Below are 22,885 nucleotides of genomic sequence, written 5' to 3' on the forward strand. Positions count from 1 at the left end.
TTAAACTCTACAGTGATCAGGGAACCCATTTTACTGGTCATGTGCCTTGACAATGCTGTGTTGTTTGGCTGATATGACAGCACTTTCATTGTACATATTGTCCTCAATCTGCAGAGTCAAATGCACTACCAAGACTCAACTTGTAAAATCTATAGACCTCCCTAAATACCCTGGCCAAAAACATTGTCATTGATCTTTCTAAATCTCAGATTCACTCTGAAACTCACTCTAACCCTTTGAGATAATCCCAAGATGTCCAAAGGACTTGACCCCCAATTCTTTTGACACACAGTTAATACAAATATACTTAAACATTGTAAAGGTCTAATTGCTTCTGTGAGGAATAACCCACCACCCTTTACCTAAGAAATCTTTACTCAGTGTAGACTTTAACACTTTAAACATCACACCTTGCAACTTGGAGATCTTGTCTACTGAAAAGACACCTCCATGAAAGATTCTTTCGAACCTCACAAGAAGGGCCCTTATCATGTATTGCTAACTGATCCTTGTGCTACCAAACTCTTGGTATAGAGTTTGGAATAGATTCTTGGATTCTTGTGACCCATCTAAAGAAAGCACCAAACTCTGACCGGACCTATATACCACTGGTCAAAGTAAAAATTTCCCAGAATTGAAGCAGCAGACAGCATCTGATGAGAAAGCTTCCCCAACATGTCCAAACCAGGTCTGTCTGCTTTTTCCTTACTGTTTGCTTCTATCTTTTTTGTGGAAAGAAACTGCTCTTCTTCACATTTCCCAAATCCTTGAGAAAGGGGGAATCTTCTCCCCCCTCTTCCCAATTGTAACCTTTCAGAATCCACATCATGACCCTGTGACAATTTTCCACTTGCTTTTTCTGAAGGGTTAGAAGGGTTAGAAGGGCCAGAATTCACAGTCTTTCATCTGAACTATTATCTGACTGGATCATTATCCAAATTTGCAAATGTATAAGCTGTATTATTGGTTAACATTTGTTTCCAACATTTTTTGAGATACTAATTTAATATATCCTTGAATGTTTGCTATTTTGCAAATTAGTTCATCAGGTATTGTTTCATGTTTGTACCTGTACTCTGTCTTTCCAAATGCACTTGGTTAATTCTTTCAGTGAACTCTTGCAGTATTTACTATTTTGCTTTCAGTGCCTGCTTTAATCTGGGACTTCCAGGAGGCAAATGTGACTCTAGGCTTTCCTCCATAAGAACCTTTCTCCCCTAAATTGGAATAAACGCCAATAAATATTTTCAGCTGGTTACTTTCTGATCTAGGATCCCAGGTTAGAACCTTCAGACAATTTGGGATTGTTTTATTACTTCTGTTCTGTATAATTACTTTAAGTTTTCTACTTTGATACCTGTCAAACTTTTGTAAAAATGATGTACCAAATAAGGTGATCTTCAATGTTTGTGATCTTAATAAATATGGACTATGGATGGGAAGTACCTGAACGTTTTCCCTCTTCACCTCCCTTGTCATCTATACATGGTCATAAGTGGTTTCCAACTGCTTTTGCATTTCCTTCTTATGTAGAACATGACAACCAAAAAGGTCCTTTCCGGCACTGAGGGATAATACCACTAATGTGGTAGAAAACCTGCATTTTGATCAGTGATAATTCCAAAGGAAGATCTTGATCAAAAGTGGCAGGGCTGGGGGAGGATGGAAAATTATCAGAGAAACCTCACTTAAGTAGAGTTAGGAGGCCAGAGGGTGGCCCATACCACTCAGGATCAGTTATAGGAAGAACTGAGTATCAGCAGGACAGAAATAACAAAGACCTCAACAAGAAAATATATACATTGAATCTATAAGAAATGGACTACCCTTGCAACTCAGCCAATGAGAAACTATCATCACCCTGAACTGTTGGCTTTTAACAAAGGACTTTCATTCAAAACACCCCCTCCCAACTTCCTCCTTCTCTATAAAATAACATTTGTTTATTAGGCTTGCCTATGAGTCAGCAGCAGTGAGGAGGAGGACACAAGAGCGGATATTAGAAGGACAGCAGAAGTCTCTAGACTTCTTTAATGCCAGGTTGGCTGACTACAGAGTTGGTTAGGGGCTAAACCAAATACAAGGTTATAATGACATTCCTTATTGCTTCAGAATATATTAATATAGGAGGTAGCCTGGTATTGGGGGAATGCATAGGTCTAGGAAGTTACAGTGACTGGATATATTAGCACACCAAAAAAATAAAGTTTGAAGTGTTTGGAGGACGATTAGTTTTATTATTTATAATAAGGATGATTCAATACATTTATAATTAAACCTGAACTTATTTTGTTTCACTTAAATCCATGTAAAAATATTTTTAAGCTCTTCTTCTGTTTTTGACTGACTTTTTTTGTATTTAGGTCAGAACAAAAAATAATTCAGGCATCTGACATCACCCATTACCAAAGTTTCTGTATCTCTGCTATACTGCTTATCACAATTTGCTGCACATTTAGTATTCTCCTACTGCCCCAAATCTCAAGAATTTTAAGAACAGAGGCCAAATTTTATTCCATTCTGCTTTTAAAGATTTACTTCTTTGAAGGGGGTGGGGGAGAAAGAGCACACAAGTTGGGGAGGAGCAGAGGGAAAGTGAGACTCTCAAGCAGACTGCCCCCTGCGCTGAAATTGAGTTAGACACTCAACTAACTGCATTTTCTTTATGTAGGATAGTATTTCATATATACTAAGGGATTAGAAACAAAGTAAGAAAGAGCTTGAATAAGAGTATAGATAGACTGTGGTAATAGCTGGCTCAATAGCTTGCTGTTGTTTTAGTTCAATCATTTAACCTCTATAAAACTTAAATTTTCTATTTATGAAATGAGTAATAGAGTTATTTTCAAGGAATCTGCGACCAATAGTTAGAAACTATAAAGAGGAAAATTTAATCTCATTGTAAGAACATCCTTAAAAATAATTTAAACTCCCTAAAAGCTCTATTTGTCCATTTCTAGAAGCAGAGTACCTAATCAATTGTAGTGGTCAAACACAGTCTTAATGAGCATTTGGCAGGAACATTGATCATTGAAAAGAAAATTTCAACACTGGAAGAACGGTTAAGGTAAAAGTCTTTTCCAACATGGCAGTTGGTGATAGCCAACAATTCTTCCATGGGATTATTGTAGCACTGCAAGGTTTTGTGCATAGCACAAATACTTCAGTAATTGGCCCTACTTCCAGTATTGCCTCCAAGAGGTAATTTCTTTGCATTCCATTTTATTCAAATTTTAGGTGGCAAAAATATCTTTTCTACTTCCTGGATTAGTTGTAAGGATAATAAGTTTCAAAAAATGTTGAACAGGAATAGTTACAGAAGAAAACAAAATGGTATTATTCAATGTGTTTCAGTGGTGTTCTCTACTGTCCCCTACTGTGACATAAAAGTCTTAATAACTCAACTATATAGATTATCTCTTGCATGTGACAGTGACAAGTCACCATCTTTTGAGCCTGATGCATTCCTGACTATGTTTGGCTGCAACTGAAGCTAGCTCAGAAAAATAAGGGTATACACGTGCAAGAGTTTTTCAAATTGTTTATTTACAAGTTTTTCATTGTTTCCAGAGCACAGGATCTCAGAGTTAGAAAGCACTTCAGTTTATGTGGGTTCCTTTCTCATCTCTTACCACTTTATCTAAAAATAGGTAATATTGTCCATCTTTAGGCACACTGAACTAATGAATGCTCCTTAAATACACTGCATTGGCCAGCTATTGTCATGATAATGCTGCATGACAAAGCTACTCAAATTTAGGAGCCTGAAGCTACTAGTATTCATGGTTTTTCTACTTCACCAGTCTGTAAGGTGGTTAGAGCAGATGTACTTCAGGCAAGGAGTTCGCAGGACTTTGTTCTAGTCTTTGATTTGGGTTTAGGTCTGTTGCATGTGTATCCCTCCTTTTGGGACCAAAGGTTACCTGCCTCATCTTTGTGCATAGCAGTGCCTCTTAAAAAACTTTGACTCAGAACTAGCAGACTGAATCATCTGCCTACATTTTATTGACCTGAGCAGTGACATGGCCAAGCCTATACCAACGGGAAGGAGAAACATCCAGCTATCCATGATTACATTAAAACCCAGTGTGACCACGTAAGTGCTCATACATACTTGTAGACGTCATGATAGAAATACAAAGGATTTCACTTTCTACCAAAGCATAATTCTAGATGACTTTTTGGTTTTAGTATTTCAGTTGTTGCAAATATCTTCTTATATTGAGTGAAATTTAACTACTCAAATTTTTTCCAATTAGGTTTAAAAATTCCCCTGAAAAGAAGTATATTTTCCCTTGGATAACAGCTCTTTCAAGTAACTGAAATAATTTTTCCATTCTAAATAGCCCCAGTGGCTTCAGCCCTCCTCCACCACCATAAGCCCATTATCCAAATGTTCCTTGAAACAAATGAATTTATCAATAGATGGGTTTCAAATAACCTTAATATTTCATAAATATAGAAAGAAACCATGTATTTCCAGTGGCTTATATATATGTCAGTTAATGCAGTTTTTTAAAAAAAATAGGTACATCAAATAGATGACATCATAAACATTTCAATATATACATTTTTTAAGTACAAATGGAAAACAATATATTGAAGATCTGTGCATCTATGACCTAGGTTTTTGACTGTTAACATTCTCCTTTATTGAATCAGAACTTTATGAAACATGAATCATCATGTATGTAGTTGAAGTTGACTTTGTATTTCTAGCTTAAACATTTTCTAAAAAAAAAATTTTTACATCCCAAGCCACAAAGTAAAATTATATATAGCAAATAATCAATCTCCTATAGACCACATTTTTTTGTGATTAGATAAAAAAAAATCAATAAAAAGGATAAGAACCTATGTGAAAAGAACGCCCGCTCACATTCTGACTGCAGCATTCTGTTTAAGTTAAATGTGTTCTCAAACCTGACAAAGGTGCATTAGAGTTTCCCATCATACAGCTTTTGGATTTATGCTCTTTAGATTTATATATTTTTCTTGAATTTTATAGACCAATATTTATCTTTGATTTTTTTTTCTATTGCAAACTGACATTTTTACACCTTAATAATGCTTTTTGCAATAAAATTTACTTTGCCTGATTTTAATACAGATATAGCCACTTTACGTTTGGTTATCTTTTTACAATTATTTTTTCCTAATCATTCTCTGATTTGTCAACTTTCTGTACTTTTAGGTCTCTTCTAAACCAAAGAAGTATAGGTTAGTTTTGTTCTTCTATTCAATATAATGCCAACGATTTACATGACTATTTTGGGAAAAATACCATATCCATTTCCATTTATTTTGATTCCTGATAGGCTTATATTTATTATGTTTCTGATTTCTTTTTTCTTTTCAACTTCAAAATTATTATTTTTATATTTCCCCTTTCCCCTCTGCTAGTTTTTAAGTTATATTTCTAAGAAAATTTTTTTTTTTTAAGAACAGTTTTAGGTTTACAATAAAGAGGAGTTTTATGCCTGGCACTTTAATATAAACTTATATTTCAATATTATTATATTTAAAGTATGAAATGAAATAAAATCCCCATCCTCTTCCCAAACATACCAAGGCTTTTAAAGGTTTTTACTCTGACTCCTTTTGTCCATTTTACTTATAAATGCCACATAGTATTTTAGTCCTATATTTTTATATACACCAACAATGCGTTCCTCCTCCTTGTTCTTATCTACACATTTGTAAGTTAATGTACTAGATAATACCACATCTTGGTTATGTCACCCATTTCACCTAACTATCTCTACCCTTGGTTCCATATATATGTTAAGTAGACCTTCCTTTTTTATGTCGCTAAAGTTTTTAAATAAAAGCTATCACCAGATTAGGGTTCAAGACAAGTTTTGCACACATCTGAGGAAGAACAAACTATTCTGTTAATTTTATAATCTTAGATGACAATATTATATCTACACTTAAGTTTTTATATTTAAAAAAATTAAAGGAATGTTAAAATATTCTAGTTGGCAATAAGTTACATTTTCCTGCCAATTCTTTTCTTATTTAATTTCTCATCACTATTGCAAATTTCCTCTTGTCCTGTTTGAATTGTTAAACTCTTCTTTGTGGTTAATGTATTTGAGATTAAAGCCTAAATTGGCCTCAGAATCTGGAGAGATCTAAGAAAATTACCTACCTGACCAGCAGTGTCCAAAATGTCCAAATAAGCTGGCTCATCATCAATCCTAACCTGGGTCTTATAAGCATCTTCTGAAAAACACAAGACAGAGTTTACATTCAGATATATTCAACTGAAGAGGCATAATTCATTTTTAGATTTCATAACCAAGAATTTCTAAATAGGTTAAGTAAGAAAACGAGATATTCTAGTCGAGTACACCAAGCAAGAAGGTTATCACCCAGGGAAAGAATGGAGAGTGTTTCTGCTTAACGTCAAGTCAGGTTTATTTCTCCTTCATCAGGAGAATATTATGATTTGAGGTACAGTGGTCATATTCCCTACAGAACAAACCTTGCAACAAATTCATCAGTTCTTTTTTTCATCTTGCACTTCAAATTTGCATTTCAACATCATAGTCAATGAAAGACTGAAAGCTTTTACTCTAAGATCAGGGACAAGTAGGCCTGCTTTAACTTTTATTTAACGCAGTACTAAAGCCCTATCCAGAACAACAAGGCAAGAAAAATAAATAAAAATCATCCAAATTGGAAGAGAAGAGATAACTAACAGGATCTTATAAATAGAAAGCTCTAATGATTGCATGGGGTGGGAGTGCAGTGGGGGTGCTGTTAGAACTTCTAAAATATTCAGCAGTTACAGGATACAAAAATCAAACACACTGAAGTCAGGAGTCTTTCCATACACTGACGATAAACAATTTATTTTTTTTAAGATTTTATTTAACAGAGAGAGAGAGATCACAAGTAGGCAGAGAGGCAGGCAGAGAGAGAGAAGGAAGCAGGCTCCCCTCTGAACAGAGAGCCTGATGTGGGGCTTGAATACAGGATCCTGAGATCATGACCCGAACTGAAGGCAGAGGCTTAACCCACTGAGCCACCCAGGAGCCCGATGATAAACAATTTAAAATAAAAGAAAATGTTTTCACCTATAGGAGCATCAAAAGGAATCAAATACTTAGGAATAAACTTAACCAAGAAGGTAAAGAATTGTATACCAAAAACTATAAAGTTTTAATAAGTTTTTGTACTTCTTAACCTGTACAAATTTATATATTCTGGATTCTAAACATTTACCAGGTAGGATTTATAAATATTTTTTCCTATTCTGTAGGCTTTTTAACTTTAATGATGGCATTTGATGCATGAAAGTTAATTTTTATGGAGTATAGTTTTCTGTTGTTCATGTTTTTAGTGTCCTAAGGATGTATTCTAAATTCAAGGTCGTGAATATTTAATGCTCTGTTTTCTTTTAAGAGTTTTATAATTTTAGCCTTTGCCTTTAAGTCATTGATCCATTTTTAGTTTATTTTATTTAGCAGCTTTCTCTTTTTAAAATTGTGTTAATATAAGTTAAATTAGCCAACATGGCCATCATTAGTTTCAGATGTAGTGTTCAATGAGTCATCTGTTGTTTATTTTATTTATTTATTTATTTTTAAGATTTTATTTATTTATTTGACAGAGAGAAATCACAAGTAGACGGAGAGGCAGGCAGAGAGAGAGGGAAGCAGGCTCCCTGCCGAGCAGAGAGCCCGATGCGGGACTCGATCCCAGGACCCTGAGATCATGACCTGAGCCGAAGGCAGCGGCTTAACCCACTGAGCCACCCAGGCTCCCAGTTTTATTTATTTATTTTAAATATTTCATTTATTTTTCAGAGAAAGAGATAGAGAGCAAGCACACCAAGGGAACACAAGCAGGGGGAGTGTCAGGCAAAGGGAGAAACGGGCTCCCCACTGAGCAAGGAGACCAATGTGGGACTCCATCCCAGGACCCTGGGATTATGACCTGAGCTGAAGGCAGACGCTTAACTAACTGAGCCACCCAAGTGCCCCAGTTGCATATTTTTTAATATGTTGTTTGGTAAGGATATAAATTCATTCTTCTGCATATAATTCTCTTGTTATCCTTCATTTTTGTAAGGTTGGTACTGATGCCCCCAATATCTTATTTGATATTTCTTTCTTAGTCAGTCTAACTAAAGGTTTGTCAATTTTGTTCAACTTTTTGAAGTAACATAGTATCATTTTTCTCTTTTCCTGCTATTCTCTATTTACCTCTCTTCTAATCTTTAGTATTTCCTTCCTTCTATTTGCTTTGGGTTTAGTCCCCCCTGCCCCCGCTCCAGACTGCTTGGGGTTAAATCCTGGCTCTACCAATACCAGCTGTCTGATTTTAGGAAGAGAAAATCATGTGGTCTCTCTAAAATGCATATTACTCATTTGAAACTTATGATAATATTTGTATGTAACTTATGTAGTCTTCAGAGGATTTAAGAAGACAATGCATGAAATATATCCAGCACAGTGCATTGTGTATAGACTATGATGCTGTACGTATGGTTTTTGTTTTTAAGAAATTTGAACTCTATCATAACATCATTATCAGATATGCATTTTGGAATTCTCAGTGGGCTGAAATGTGGCGAATAGATTTTAACATGGGAAGCTAGAAAGATTACATTTATATCAGTAATTGAGGTGAGAAAAGATGGCGGTCTATATTATAACAATGGCACTAGGGTCGAAAAAGAGCTGACAGATTTGCAAGGTATTTAGGAAGTTGAACCCGTAGCACTTAGTAATATATAGAGTACAAGGAAGGAGGATGATGCAAGAATAGCTCTCCAATTTCTGGCACTTGAAGGTGGGCAGATAGCTAGGATGTTTACTCAGAGAGGGCAAAAAGGAGGACCACCACAAATGCAGCTTAGAAAGGACTTTGCCATGTCTGTATCATGGAAGTGGAAATAGTGAGTACCTTGGTCTGAAGCTCTGGGGAGAGATCTGAGAATCTTATTTCATTATATCCAAGTTTTTGCTCATTTTTTTCCAGTCGTAAACCGAGCCTGAAATTCAAACTCCTAGAATCTGGCTATAGCTTCTCTCTTATCTGCCATTTATATTTTAAGTAAAGAGCAAACTGAACTACTACTAAAAGCATTTAGAACAGTGTTGAATTTTGGCACCATTTCAATACTTATTCATACTGTTGATTGTGAATCACAAATGAGTTATTTTTAGAAACTTTTGGTTTACAAACTAGCAATGGTCAACAAAGGAGGTGCTTTTTAAATACACAGTATTGATCACCTCCCCTAAATTAGATTTTCACTAACTTCTAGAGATATGAAGATAGACACACACACACACACACACGTCATCATGGTCTCTACTCCCAAGAACTTAAACAATCACAGTGGAAGACATACAAACATGCAGTGATATGTTAAGAAGAACCCTCAACTCTATGGTCATATAATCTCTGACAAAGCAGGAAAAAATATACAGTGGAAAAAAGACAGTCTTTTCAATAAATCATGCTGGGAAAATTGGACAGCTATGTGTAGAAGAATGAAACTTGGCCATTCTATTACACCATACACAAAGATAAACTCAAAATGGATAAAAGACTGCAATGTGAGGCAGGAATCTATCAAAATCCTAGAGGAGATCATAGGCAGTAATCTCTTCAACATCGGCCACAACAACTTCTTTCAAGATAGGTCTTCAAAGGCAAAGGAAACAAAAGCGAAAATGAACTTTTGGGACTTCATCAAGATCAAGAGCTTCTGTACAGCAAAGAAAACAGTCAACAAAGAGGCAACCCAGGGAATGGGAGAAGATATTCGCAAATGACACTACAGACAAAGGGTTGATATCCAAGATCTATAAAGAACTCCTCAAACTCAACACACACAAAACAGATAATCATGCCAAAAAATGGGCATGAAGAAGACAGGAACAGACACTTCTCCAAAGAAGACATACAAATGGCTAACAGACACATGAAAAAATGTTCCTCATCATTAGCCATCAGGGAGATTCAAATCAAAACCACATTGAGATACCACCTTACACCAGTTAGAATGGCCAAAATTAACAAGACAGTAAACAACAAGTGTTGGAGAGGATATAGAGAAAGGGGAACCCTCTAACACTGTTGGTGGGAATGCAGGTTCGTGCAGTCACTTTGGAAAACAGTGTGGAGATTCCTTAAGAAATTAAAAATAGAGCTACCCTATGGCCCTGCAATGCACTACTGGGTATTTACCCCAAAGATACAGATGCAGTGAAAAGAAGGGCCATCTGTACCCCAGTGTTCATAGCAGCAATGGCCACAGTCACCAAACTGTGGAAAGAACCAAGATGCCCTTCAACAAACGAATGGATAAAGAAGATATGGTCCATATATATATATACAATGGAGTATTATGCCTCCATCAGAAAGGATGAATACCCAACTTTTGCATCAACATGGATGGGAATGGAAGAGATTATGCTGAGTGAAATAAGTCAAGCAGAGAGAGTCAAATTCACTTAACTTGTGGAGCATAAGGAATAACACAGAAGACATTGGGAGATGGAGAGGAAAAGTGAGTGGGAGGAAATCGGAGGGGGAGACAAACCATGAGAGACTGTGGACTCAGAGACAACCTGAGGGTTTTAGAGGGGAGGGGGATGGGAGGTTGGGTGAGCCTGGTGGTGGGTATTATGGAGGGCACGTATTGCATGGAGCACTGGGTGTGGTGCATAAACAATGAATTTTGGAACACTGAAAAAAATTTGAATTTAAAAAAAGATTTAAAAAAAAAAGAAGAAGAAAAACAACTTATAGGGCATACAGCCTACCCCTTTCTAGCAAATTCATTCCTTGAGACTATGCTCCAGAAATAAAATTGTGAGAAGTCTAACTAGCAGGATAGTCAATCTGCTGTGAGCAACTACCAGCCATCCTGTAACAGTGTTCACTATACGTGCAACCACACAATCTATTTTTCATTCCACTGCTCTTTGTACTTTCACTGATCTTCCTCTTACACAAGAGATATCTGGTGGTTTTTTTAATGCATGGGGTTGTTTTTCCATTTCATAGGAAAATAAGAATAGTTACTGTGAAAAGGACGCTATGACCGGAGAATCACATGTGAGTCTTTCAGATTTCATGTTTGTTTATTTAACTCAAAGGCCCCAAAAGGAGCCTGCTGAGGCCAGGAGCATGCTGAGTAATCCAGAGGAGAACTGCTCTTTGTGATTATTTGGGCCCTAGATAAACCCAGCACATGAAACATATATCAAATAAAAGCTTCTCCTGGGATTAGAAAACCCCTTCAAAGAGACTTGATGTGAATTGGCTGGAAATTAAGCCAGGCCTTCTATCAAGATTTCTTTCTCTCTTTTAAGAAGTGTCTATCACAGTACACATTCCAGTGTTGTGAATCTAGGTCACCTCCCTGGCCTCCATAGAAACTAATCCCTTTCATTTCCTTCCAATAAACAATCTTCCCTCCTGTTTCCATCCATCCACTCCCTTTGAGACCTCCCATGTAGAAATGCAGTGTCAAAAATACTCTTTTGAATACATATAAACACCTCCCTGAATTTCAATCATCCGCCTATAGATGCAACGCTGGAGTGAGCTCATTTATCTTCCAAAGCAAGAGGCCAATGTATACAAAGCCTTATCGGGCAAAAATAGTAGCAACTGCCTGCTATGTTGTCTGCACTGGAAAGCAAAATGGAGCTAGATTCTTAGAGGCATCTCTAAGAATGCCACCTTAAAATGCTACTTTAAAAAATTCGTTTGAAAACACTGGTGTTTGAGATTGTGGCTTCTTTTAGGTCTTCTTCACTTTCCTTCTCCAAAATTTTATAGGAGGAAACCACCAAAGACCTGTATTAAAGTTTCACATCCATCACTAAATGTTGGTGTTACAAGTGGCCAACCACTTAATCTTACTTGTAAGATGGAGTTAATAGAACATGCTAGTCACTGTATAGGAGTACTAGAAAGATCAACTAAAGTGGACTATAAAATGGTGGAAGGAAGGAAGGAAGGATGGATAATTCAAACTCAAGGCATATTATGTAATAACTTTAAAAAAAATATTGCTTCAAGTTAACCATAAAATCATATTAAAGCTAAACCACTTCTACTTCGGCCATTTGTGTTTACCCATGCAGGAATGTTTCTCCCCACTGAGGACTTTTTAAAAAAATATCTTAGGATACTATGGTTTACTTGAAAACTTTAAATGTATTATAATACATTTAAATGGCACACTAAAGATATGCTTCTGTGACTCTGAGGTAGTCTATATCTCTAAAATATTAATCATCAACCCAATGCTTTCAATAATATAAAGGATCAGATTCAGATCATTTATAACTTTCTCAAAGAATTTCTTAAATCATCCTAATTGGCTGTTTATATGTGTATGAAACAGAAATATCTTGGAACAAAGTACACTGCAAACTCTCTCTTGAACAGAAAGGGAAATCATGGCTGCATCAGTATTGATACATATCTAATGTATCAATATGTGCTTAAGTATATAATCTGTGTTACACATGCTGATAGGCCCGGGATCTACCATGTTGACAAAGACAATTGATTTCTATCCATACAGTTTGAAATCTTGGGAGAATACATAAACAGGCAATTGCACTGTAATGAGTGTTAACAGAAGTGTTTGAAATGTGCTTATTTAGAAAGACAGAAGACACCCAGCTGAAGTTGAGCTAAGGTCAGTCCTCAAAAGAAGCAGATAGAAAACAGGGTTTGCAATGGGGAGACCTGGTAAGAGGCCAAGACAGGCAGGGAATTGCATGGACTAAAATACAACACCTCCTCTTGGAAGTAAACATCCAGTGAAATCTATTAAAGGTGTATATGCCTTCTGGATTTGAAAAAGGTTCTGGAAACTGGCTGAGTTTGGCTTCAGAAAGGCCTCAAAATGAATGAGAACACATTTTCCTACCATGGCAATAAGAGCTGAAGATAGAGGTGTCATTAGAAACTCAGTCCTGGAAATTCATGGGAATTATAAGGCAGAATTTAGATTTTTTTTTTCTCATGCTATAAAATTAAGGACTGAGCCAAGGACAACTGTGAGGGATAAGGGCTCTGTGAGGATACTGGAGTTACACAGCAATTGAAATCTTTCCTACAGACATAGAAGCAGATTCTAGTGGGGTAGTTCATACCAACCAGCATTTTCCTGCTGCTCCCAGGGAAATGTCCAATATCACTGCTCTGGGGAGTTTAACTCCAAGGGAGACAACCACATGCATTCTATAGGGTCCTCATGTAGATTTTCTACATCAGACCTTTTGAGGTCTGGAAATGCTGGAGCATTTCCTTTGGAATCAGAGGATACCTGGAGATTTGCACCTGCAGAGGGCCACTACTGAGAGAGGCCATTCCAAACAACAACTTCTCATAGCAAGGATAAGCCAACAGAGAAGTCTTTGAAAAAAGGTAATAGTCCTCTTGAGTGAATAGACCTGTGGCCCGGCAAGAGATTGCTGAGACAGCAGCAAGATCCATGTTTGTTCCCAAAACTGTCATCTACAGAAAATATTTCAGGACGTCCACATCCTTTCAATGTTAGAGCCTTCTAAATCTTTCCTTTTAGCCAGAAAGAGAGGTTCATGGGAAACCGGATTCTTTGGCTGTCTTCTGTTAAATAGAAATGAGAGGTAAAAGGATTCAGCCACACCCACATTGAGCATTTCAAGTGCTTCCTATCTACCTCACTTCTCCTTTTGGAGTGAGGGAAAGAAAAGAGTAGATGTTCTGTTCTCCCCAGCTCCTTTAGCAAGAAATGACATCTCATTTCTACCTTTCTGGCCCCTATTTCCCATCAACATGATGGATGGCTACATGATCCTAAGGCCACGATCTGTGTAATGGTGGCCTCCCAGACTTTAAAATAGAATGCATTTATATATAGACTATCTCTTCACAGAAATAACTAGTTTTTATGGTTAGAACAACTGTGGGAGTGCCACAATTGATGGATACCTCCAGAAGGGTTCCATGAACTTTTGGTTTCCACAGATACAATATGAGAATATTGTATGCAGAGGTTTGGTTCATACCAAGACCCTGGTTTCTGGGAAGGGGAAATAGATATACTTTTCCCTATGCTTCCTGCTACATACAACATAAAATCATGAAAATTTTTTCTAGAACAAGCTTAAGACAACTCTGAAAGTTGAAGAGGAAAAGGCAGCCTGGCTAAAAACCTCAGGATCTAAGGAATAACCCAGTGGTGAGTTCTCTGGGTTTTCTTTTTGCCTCACAGACTTGAAACTGAAAAAGCTGGAAGTCTGGAAACACCAATGGGTACAGACAAAACAAGAAAGCCCAGAGAAATGAAGCAGAGTCTAGAAAGATGGAACACATTTAGACTATAACCCATTTAACAGTGAACCAATTTAGAACTGTTCGACAAATTACTTAGCTGTAAATAGAACAAAACATGTGCAGACCTTATATGCTAAAAGCCATGTAACACTGATGAGAGAAAATTTAGACAATCTAAATACAGAGGCATACCATTTTCATGCTTAGAAGACTCAACAAGTAAATATGTGGATTCTCCACAAGTTGTGTAAAAATTTAACGCAATTTTCTATCAAAATCTTGAAAAACTTATGTGTATGTATGGATATGGGCACCATTTTTAAGTCTTGTATGAAAAGAAAAAGGAACTAGAGAAGCTAAAATATTTTGAAAAGTAGCAGGAATCAGTTTTCCTGAATTCACAACTTACTATGTAGCTATAGTAATCAAGACTACACAGTATTGACACATAGCTCAATAAAATAGAATGGAGAATTTAGAAATAAGCCCTCAAAAATGTAACTACATTTTGACAAAAGTGCAAAAGTAATTTAGAGAACGGAAGAGACTTTTCAACAAATGGTGTAGGAAAAATTAAATATCCATAGGCAAAAACAAGCAAACCTCCAGCTAAGTAGCACACTTTATACACCAATTAATCTAAAAATGGATCATAAGCCTCAACAAAAAACTACCAAACTTTTAGAAGAACCTAGGAAAAATCTTCATGATCCAGTACTATACAAAATTTTAGACTTCACATTAAAGTTCTGTAAAAGGAAAAGTTTATAAATTGGACTTAAAAATTTTAAGACAGCTTTGCACTATAAAAAACCCTATTAAGATTTTTTTAAAAATACTAGAATGGGAGAAAATATTTGCAAACCAAACATCTGATGAAGGACTACTATTTAGCAGGTACAAAGAACTCTCAAATCTCAAGAACAATCTATTTAGAGAGAGAATAAAAGATATGAAGAGACATTGCATAAAATAGGATATATACATGATAAATAAGCACATAAAACACGTTCATGATCCCAGAGTCAGATAGAGCCTGGCTTCGGCTCTCTGCTCAGCAGGGAGTCTCCTTTCCCTCTCCCTACCCACTGCCCATCCCCCACCTACCCCCCACCCCTCACTCATGCTCTTGGTCTCTCAAATAAAATCTTAAATAAAATCACAATGAGCTATTACTACATACCAATCAGAATGGCTTATAAAAAAGTGAAAACACTTAAGGCTGGTACGGATGCATAAACATGAGATTACTAATAAATTTTTGGAGGGTTTCCTGGGTGGCTCAGTCAGTTAAGTGAAAGGCCTGGACAAATCTCACCCCACCCGAAATTTGTTCACGCCCAAAAGTGTTATCAACCAGCTACTTCTGCTTCTGTAAAAGTGCTTGCTCAAATGCGCAGGCTAACTAGCTGCTTTCGCTTCTGTTCGAATGCTTGCTGCGCGCCCAGGCTCCCAACACCAATCAACCAACACCAGGTATGATTTTTTAACTTGTTTGTACCTGCTTATAAAAACCCTGCACTTACTCTGCTCAGGACCTCTCAGTGTCACCGGCAATGAGCGCCTGGAGGTCCGGGTTTGGACTCGCAATAAATGACCCTTGCTGTTTGGCTTTGACTTGCCTCTCTGGTGGTCTTTTAAGGTGGGTGTACAACGCATCCGGCATTACATAAGCATTTGCCTTCAGTTCAGGTCATGATCTTGGGGTCGTGGCATCGAGCCCTATATCAGGCTCCCTGCTCAGTGGTAAGGGGTAGAGGGGGCTGTTTCTCCTTCTCCTCCATGCTCATGCTCTCTTACTATCTCTTTCTTTCTCTCAAATAAATAAAATCTAAAACAAACAAACAAACAAACAAACAAAAACTTTTGCAGTGTATATTTAAAAAAATATATTCCACATGTTGGGGCACCTAGGTGACTCAGTTGGTTAAGTGTTTGACTCTTGGTTTTAGCTCAGTCCTGATCTCATGGGTCAAGAGATCAAGCCCCGCCTTGGGATTCCTGCTCACCAACTATTCTCTCCTTCTGTCCCTCCCCCAACATTTGCACACGCGTGCATATTCTCAAAAATAAATAAAATCTTTTACATATATTCCACATCTATTTATATTCCACTTGGAATATGTAAAGCAGTAATTGCATTCTTGGACATTTATTACAGAGAAATGAAGACTTAGGTTCTCATAAAGACACACTAATTATTTTTTTTTTTTTTTTTTGCCCAAGTTGTTTGTAGTAGCTTTATTCCTAATAGCTAAAAATGGGAATAGGTCAAATATCCTTCAGCATGTGAATAATTATACAATCTGTGGTATACCCATATCATGGAATACTATTCAACAATTTAAAAAAGAATGGAATGTTGATACATGCAACAGCCTTGATGAATCTCCACAGAATTATGCTAATTAAAACCAGCCCATTCCAAAAGGTTACATATTCTATGATTCTATTTATATAATATTCATGAAATGACACAGTTATAGAAATGAATGACAGATTAGTGGTTGCCAGACATTATGGAGGAAGTGGGTGTTGTTTTCAAAATCTACATAAAGGATCCTTGTGGTCGTGAAATTGTTCTGTATCTTGACTATCTGTATCCTGACTGTGATTTTGGACTAAGTTTCAGAAATACTACCACTGAGGGGAACTGGATAAGGGGACATTGAATCCTCTGTATCTTACAGTGCCATATAAATTTATAATTATCTCAAAATAAGATAGATATATCAATATCTGCTTATGTATAAAAAATTCCAAACTCTCAAAAACATTTTAGCAAGATAGGCATAGAAGTAGCTTGCTTTATCTCTAGTACTGAGTAGCTAAACAAAACTTAAAGCAAACATTATGATTAATAGATAAATACTAAAACCATTCACTCAGGATGAATACAAGATAAGAATTTTCATTATAAATACTTTATGTTGGTAGTCCCACCTGTTCAGTTAGACAAAAATGTGACCAGTGTAAACAAATTTAGAAAGGAAAATGTTGGGGCGCCTGGGTGGCTCAGTTGGTTAAGCTTCTACCTTTGGCTCAGGTCATGATCTCAGGGTTTTGGGATTGAGCCCCACATCAGGCTCTCTGCTCAGCAGGGCATCCTGTTTCCCCCCTCTCTCTTCCTGCCTCTCTGCCTACTTGTGATCTCTCTCTCTGTCAAATAAATAAATAAAATTTTAAAAAAAAGAAAAGAAAGGGAAAATGTCACCATACATAGAAAATATCTTTGGGCTTTTGGGCATATAGAACTTTTCAAAGATTCTATAGATAAATTCATAGATTGAATAAATCAACTTAGTAACTTAATAGTAATCAGTTTTCTGGGAACAAAGTCAATAGAAGAAAAAATCAACATGCAACAGAATAAGTGAAATTATGGTATTAACAGAACATCAAAAATATCAAATCTTGAATAAATCTTGCAAAAGTTTTGCAAGTCTTCTTAGGAAGCTGTAAGATATTATGAGAAAAATTAAAGATGAAAAATAACTAGAAGTATATGCATGTTTATGAATTGGTAGATTAAATATTTTAATGAAGTCAATTTTCCCCTAATTGATCTATAAACACACATCAGAGTTGGATGGTAGGGGCACGTGGATAGATTCACCAACTAATTCTAAATTAATATAGAAATGCAAATGGCCAAAAATAGTTGAGACAATCTCAAAAAAGAACATAAGCTCTACCATATCTCAAGACTTACTATTAATTTATAGCAATTAAAACAAGGTGATATTAGCATACAGAAAAATCAACTAACAGAATGAGAGCCCACATACTAATGAACAATTTTTTTTTTTTTTTTTTTTTTTTACAGGACAGAATTGGCATTTCAAAGCAGTGGGAAAAAGAAAGTATTTTCAGTAAATAGCATTATCAAACAGGTATATATATTGAATAATGGAGGCTGACTGCTATCTCACAATATACATAGAAATCAATTACAGTTGGTTTGTATGTAAATATGCAAAACAAAACCTCTCAGATACTATAGGATAATACCTTCATCATTTGGAGTGGCAAAGTTTTTTTTTTTTTTTTTTTTTTAAGATTTTATATATTTGAGAAAGAGGAAATAGGGAGGGACGGGGAGAGAGCAGGAGCAGTGGGAAGAGGCTGGGGGAGAGCAAGACGTAAGCTCCCTGTGAAGCACATAGCCCCATGTGGGGCTCTATCCCAGCAACCTGGGATCATGATCTGAGCCAACATCAGACACCCAACCGACTGAGCCACCCAGACACCCCTGGGAAGACTTCTTAAAAACTAATATAAATACTAACTATAAATTGAAAGGCTGACAAATTAGTATACATTTATTAAAATTGTGAGTACATTAAAACAACAGATTGGTTTATCAAAGGCACTATTAAGAGAAGGAAAATATAAGCCGTGCTATGGAATAAAGTGTATGTATCAACAAAAGACTCATACTCAGAATGTTTGAAGAATTTCTACAAATCCTTCAAAGAGGCAATCTCCAAAGATAAGTGGGCAAGATACTGGGGTTTTTAAGTAATCATATTTATTTTATCATTAAGCACTGAAATTGTGCTTACTATATATTTTCATTATGTCATTTAAATCTTGTAATAACCATATGAAGAACTATTCTCACCTCCAATTACAGAGATAAAGTTCATAGAAGTTATGTCATTTGCCCATCATCACACAACTTGTAAAAAGCATGCTATTGCAGAGAAATTTTCACTTATTCATTTATGAATACTACTACTAGGAAAGATCAGTAACACATGGCCCTTGTCCTTAAAGGAGGACACAGTGGAGTCCATTTGGGTTGGAAGTTGGTGAATAGGCAAAGACTTCATAGGAGAGACCCTTGGGCTATCTTAGAAGTAACCTCACTGATAAGGGTAAGGGAAAAAAAAACAAAAACAAAAACAAGAGTATCCTAGATAAAGGGCAAAGTATCAAAAAGAGTATGAAGTCTCTTCCTCTTCCTTCCCTTCCCTGGGGGTTAGGAGGCATTGATGGGGACACCAGGGGTTGAGGAGATAAGAGGATGAAAAAATACAGAATGCTTTACAAATGTTCTCAAACTTTCCAAATCAAAATCCTTAAGTCCAACTTCAAGTTTTAAAACTGTTCCAATCTAACTAGAGGGTATTATACTAAATGAATTAAGTCAATCAGAGAAAGACAATTATGTGATCTCTCTGATAGAGGAATTTGAGAGGCAGGGTGGAGCGTCGTGGAGGGTAGGGAGGGAAAAAAATGAAACAAGATGGGACCAGGGAGGGAGACAAACTATAAGAGACCCTTAATCTCTGGGGGAAAAAATTGAGGGTTGCTGGGGGAGTGGTAAGGAGGGGGAGCGATAGGATGGCTGGGTGATGGACATTGGGGAGGGTATGTGCTATGGTGAGTGCTGGGAATTGTGTAAGACTGATGAGTCACACACCTGTACCCCTGAAGCAAGTAATATATTATATGTTAATTTAAAAAAAAAAAAAAGATTCCTTACCATGTGGCTTATAATGCCCATCTCCATCTAAAAATCTGCATAGCCATTTGGTACTAGCAGAACAAAATACAGCATGGCCTAGGAAACTTACTAATCAAAGTTAATTTATTATCTATTTTATTTTATTTTATTTTATTTTTTAAAAGATTTTATTTATTTATTTGACAGACAGAGATCACAAGTAGGCAGATAGGCAGTCAGAGAGAGGAGGAAGCTGGCTCCCTGCTGAGCAGAGAATCTGATGTGGGGCTTGATCCCAGGACCCTGGGATGATCACCTGAGCCGAAGGCAGAGGCTTTAGCCCACTGAGCCACCCAGGCGCCCCTATTATCTATTTTAAAGTTAATTTTCAAGTCCAACTCCTGCAAGTTCATCTCCTTTTTTTCAAAAATTGCTTCTTGAGCGTGTATTATGTGCCAGGCACTGACTGGATTCAGCTGATAAAAAGCAGTTATAGTTCCTGTCCTTCAATGTAGAGAAGGGGGAAAATAAGTAAAATGACACCAAATGTATAATTATTTATTGTGAAGAATATGATGGAGGAAATTATTAGGATAAAAATATATAATAGTGGAACAATTTACCTAGACACTATGAAAAATGGAGAATTCTCCAATAAATGTCTCAGGACCTTTAACCTGAGAAAAAGCATAAGACAGATTCAGCCACATGATTTTCCAGACAGAGTGAGAGCATATTTGACATCCTGGTTTGGGAAAGAATGTTTTGTATCTGAAGAAGAAAAAGGCCAGGAACTCTGAAAAATAATGGGAACAGACTGACAACAGAACCGGGTAAGTTTTTAGTAGGCAGAGATTAGATCCTAGAGGGTATACCAGTTAGGTCAAAAAGTACCAAACACCCACTTCAAAAGTGAATGCATTGACTCATATACTGTAAAAACTTTTGGAAATAGCTCCCTTTAGATAAGGAGGACTGATTGAAAGTTTCCCAGTATCTAATTTCTCTTTCTTCTTTTGGTTCTATGTCCACATATGGGCCCTTTCTCCTAGGTTTCTGGGACAAAAGTATATCATTTCCCACTAATAAAAATCCCAGAATGGAAAAAAAAAAAGTAAATAAAACTGTTCCAATTCTAGTAAATGTAAAAGTGAGCACTTTTCAGATGGCTGATAATTTAAAGCGTACAGCCTTATTAATCATCAGTAAAAAAACAGGTGAATAGTATAGGATGCAAGTGTTTGCACAACAGAATAGCAGATTTAAAAAGCTGATGATACCATACGTAGTACACTGGGAGAGCCATGGGGAATGATCATCTACTACAGGGGGTGCATAAACAGATTACCTGGGACTGTCTACTAAACCTCCTCAGACCTGTAACAAGTGTTGCATGGACTTGTTGGTCTCAATTCTCTGTACAGGTATTGCATTTGCATACCCTTACCATGGCCTTAGAATGGATGGAGTTTACCCATTCTTGGAGTTTAGGCTTGATCAGGTGACTTCCTTTGGCTAATGGGATGCCAATGGATGTGATGTGAGTAGAGGCATAACATATTCATGCGCAGTGGGGCTCATGTTTTTGGTTCTTTTATCAACATAAGAATATGCCCTGAGATACCCACTTGGTTTCAGAAGATATCGATCAGTCAGAAGACAAGCCATTCCACTAATGTGAGAAGGAAAAATACAGTTTTTGCTTTATTTTTCCCCCCAGATTAGGGCAGTCTGTTAGAAGCAATTGCATTCATCAGGAATATATACACATGTGCACAAAAGGCCTGAATGAAAATATTCAAATCAGCTTTATTCATACTATCACTAAACTACAAATAACTCAGACTTCAGCAGTGGTATAATATACAAATGAATTCTAGTTCACTCATACAGTGGACTATTTTCATACAAAATTTAGACAACTACAGCAGACAACATGATTGAATCTTAGAAACCATTTTGAAAAAGCTTGACATGTTTCCATTTATATAAAATGGAAAAACAAACATCCAAACTGAACTATATTTTTAGAAAGTCCTTTTTTAACCAAGGTGGATATCATTTGGATATTTACTTTGTGATAAATCATTGTTTTTCTATATTTGTATTATACTTTATTTTTTAAGAAAGGTTCTGAAAAAGGAATATTTGGGGCTCAAGTGCAAAAAAGGAGAAAATAACCAGTTCCAGTTCTCTGTTGATTTTGTTTAATGTAAGTAGAGAGTTAGGGGTCCCTGGAAAAAGATATAACTTTCTTGACATAAAAGTCATTTTAGACCCCTAGCCATCTTATGATTTCTGCATGACCAGTACTAGTTGCCCAAAGGACATTTCTTGCAGAGCTTCCTGAGATATACAAAAGAACAGACCCCAGTAGATAATGATTTTAAGGAAACAAAACAGTGTAAGGGCAAACAGCCATTACCAGGCCAGGAGATAATCTAGTCATAACAGGAACAATAAATCAGTGGTCAAACTCTGAATGCTGGGTTGTAAAGCAGACTGACCTGGCACATATACTTGAGTTACCTTTGGAGTTACCTTAGAGCTCTCAAATACCAGACCAACTCAAGACAGAACTGATGATGTTGATCCTTGCTGGCCATCATGAACTTGACCTGGATTATCACCTTAAGAAGACTTTTCACCCAATACTATGCTGAACTCCCTCTTTGGCATGCCCCTTCATGAATATGTGTATACTTAGCTTAAAATTGCCCCAGCTTTGTTGTTCAAGGAGACCCTGCTTTGGGAAATACTCTTTTACTGGTTACAAGTAAAGCTTTCCTTTTTCTATTCTTTGGCTTGGTGGTGTCTTTTGGCTTGACACCCACCAAGAAGGGGACCTAGTAACACATTACTTGCACAAAATTAAATGATGACTTAAATTTTTCCTAACGATTCTTTTCCCTTTGATCTGTATGAATTCTATCTCATGCATTGAAATGACAACTTCTAAGATATTTAACCTTCATATTAAATGAATTCTGGCAATGCCAACAAATATGGATTACAGAGATGGAAACCAGAATGGTGCCAAAGGACCTTTCTGTTTGAAGTGTTTCATTGGCCTGGCATGATGCCCCAAATTCTACCCCTTCTGCTTCATTCTTTCTAGTTAAG

General features: G+C 36.6%; 1 protein-coding gene across 2 annotated transcripts in view; it reads right to left on the reverse strand.

The window, feature by feature from the left end:
- RIT2 (Ras like without CAAX 2) overlaps positions 1 to 22,885 on the reverse strand; it is a 379,620-nt gene that overhangs the window by 244,493 nt on the left and 112,242 nt on the right. For both annotated transcript variants that reach the window (XM_004752234.3, XM_045065576.1), the window contains one exon: positions 6,155 to 6,228. In XM_004752234.3, coding sequence (XP_004752291.1) covers positions 6,155 to 6,228 — 74 coding nt within the window. The remainder of the gene's footprint in view (positions 1 to 6,154; positions 6,229 to 22,885) is intronic.

This window comes from Mustela putorius, unplaced genomic scaffold (genome assembly GCF_011764305.1).
Source record: "Mustela putorius furo isolate JIRA1106 unplaced genomic scaffold, ASM1176430v1.1 tig00003858_pilon_pilon_pilon, whole genome shotgun sequence".
Lineage (NCBI taxonomy): Eukaryota > Metazoa > Chordata > Mammalia > Carnivora > Mustelidae > Mustela > Mustela putorius.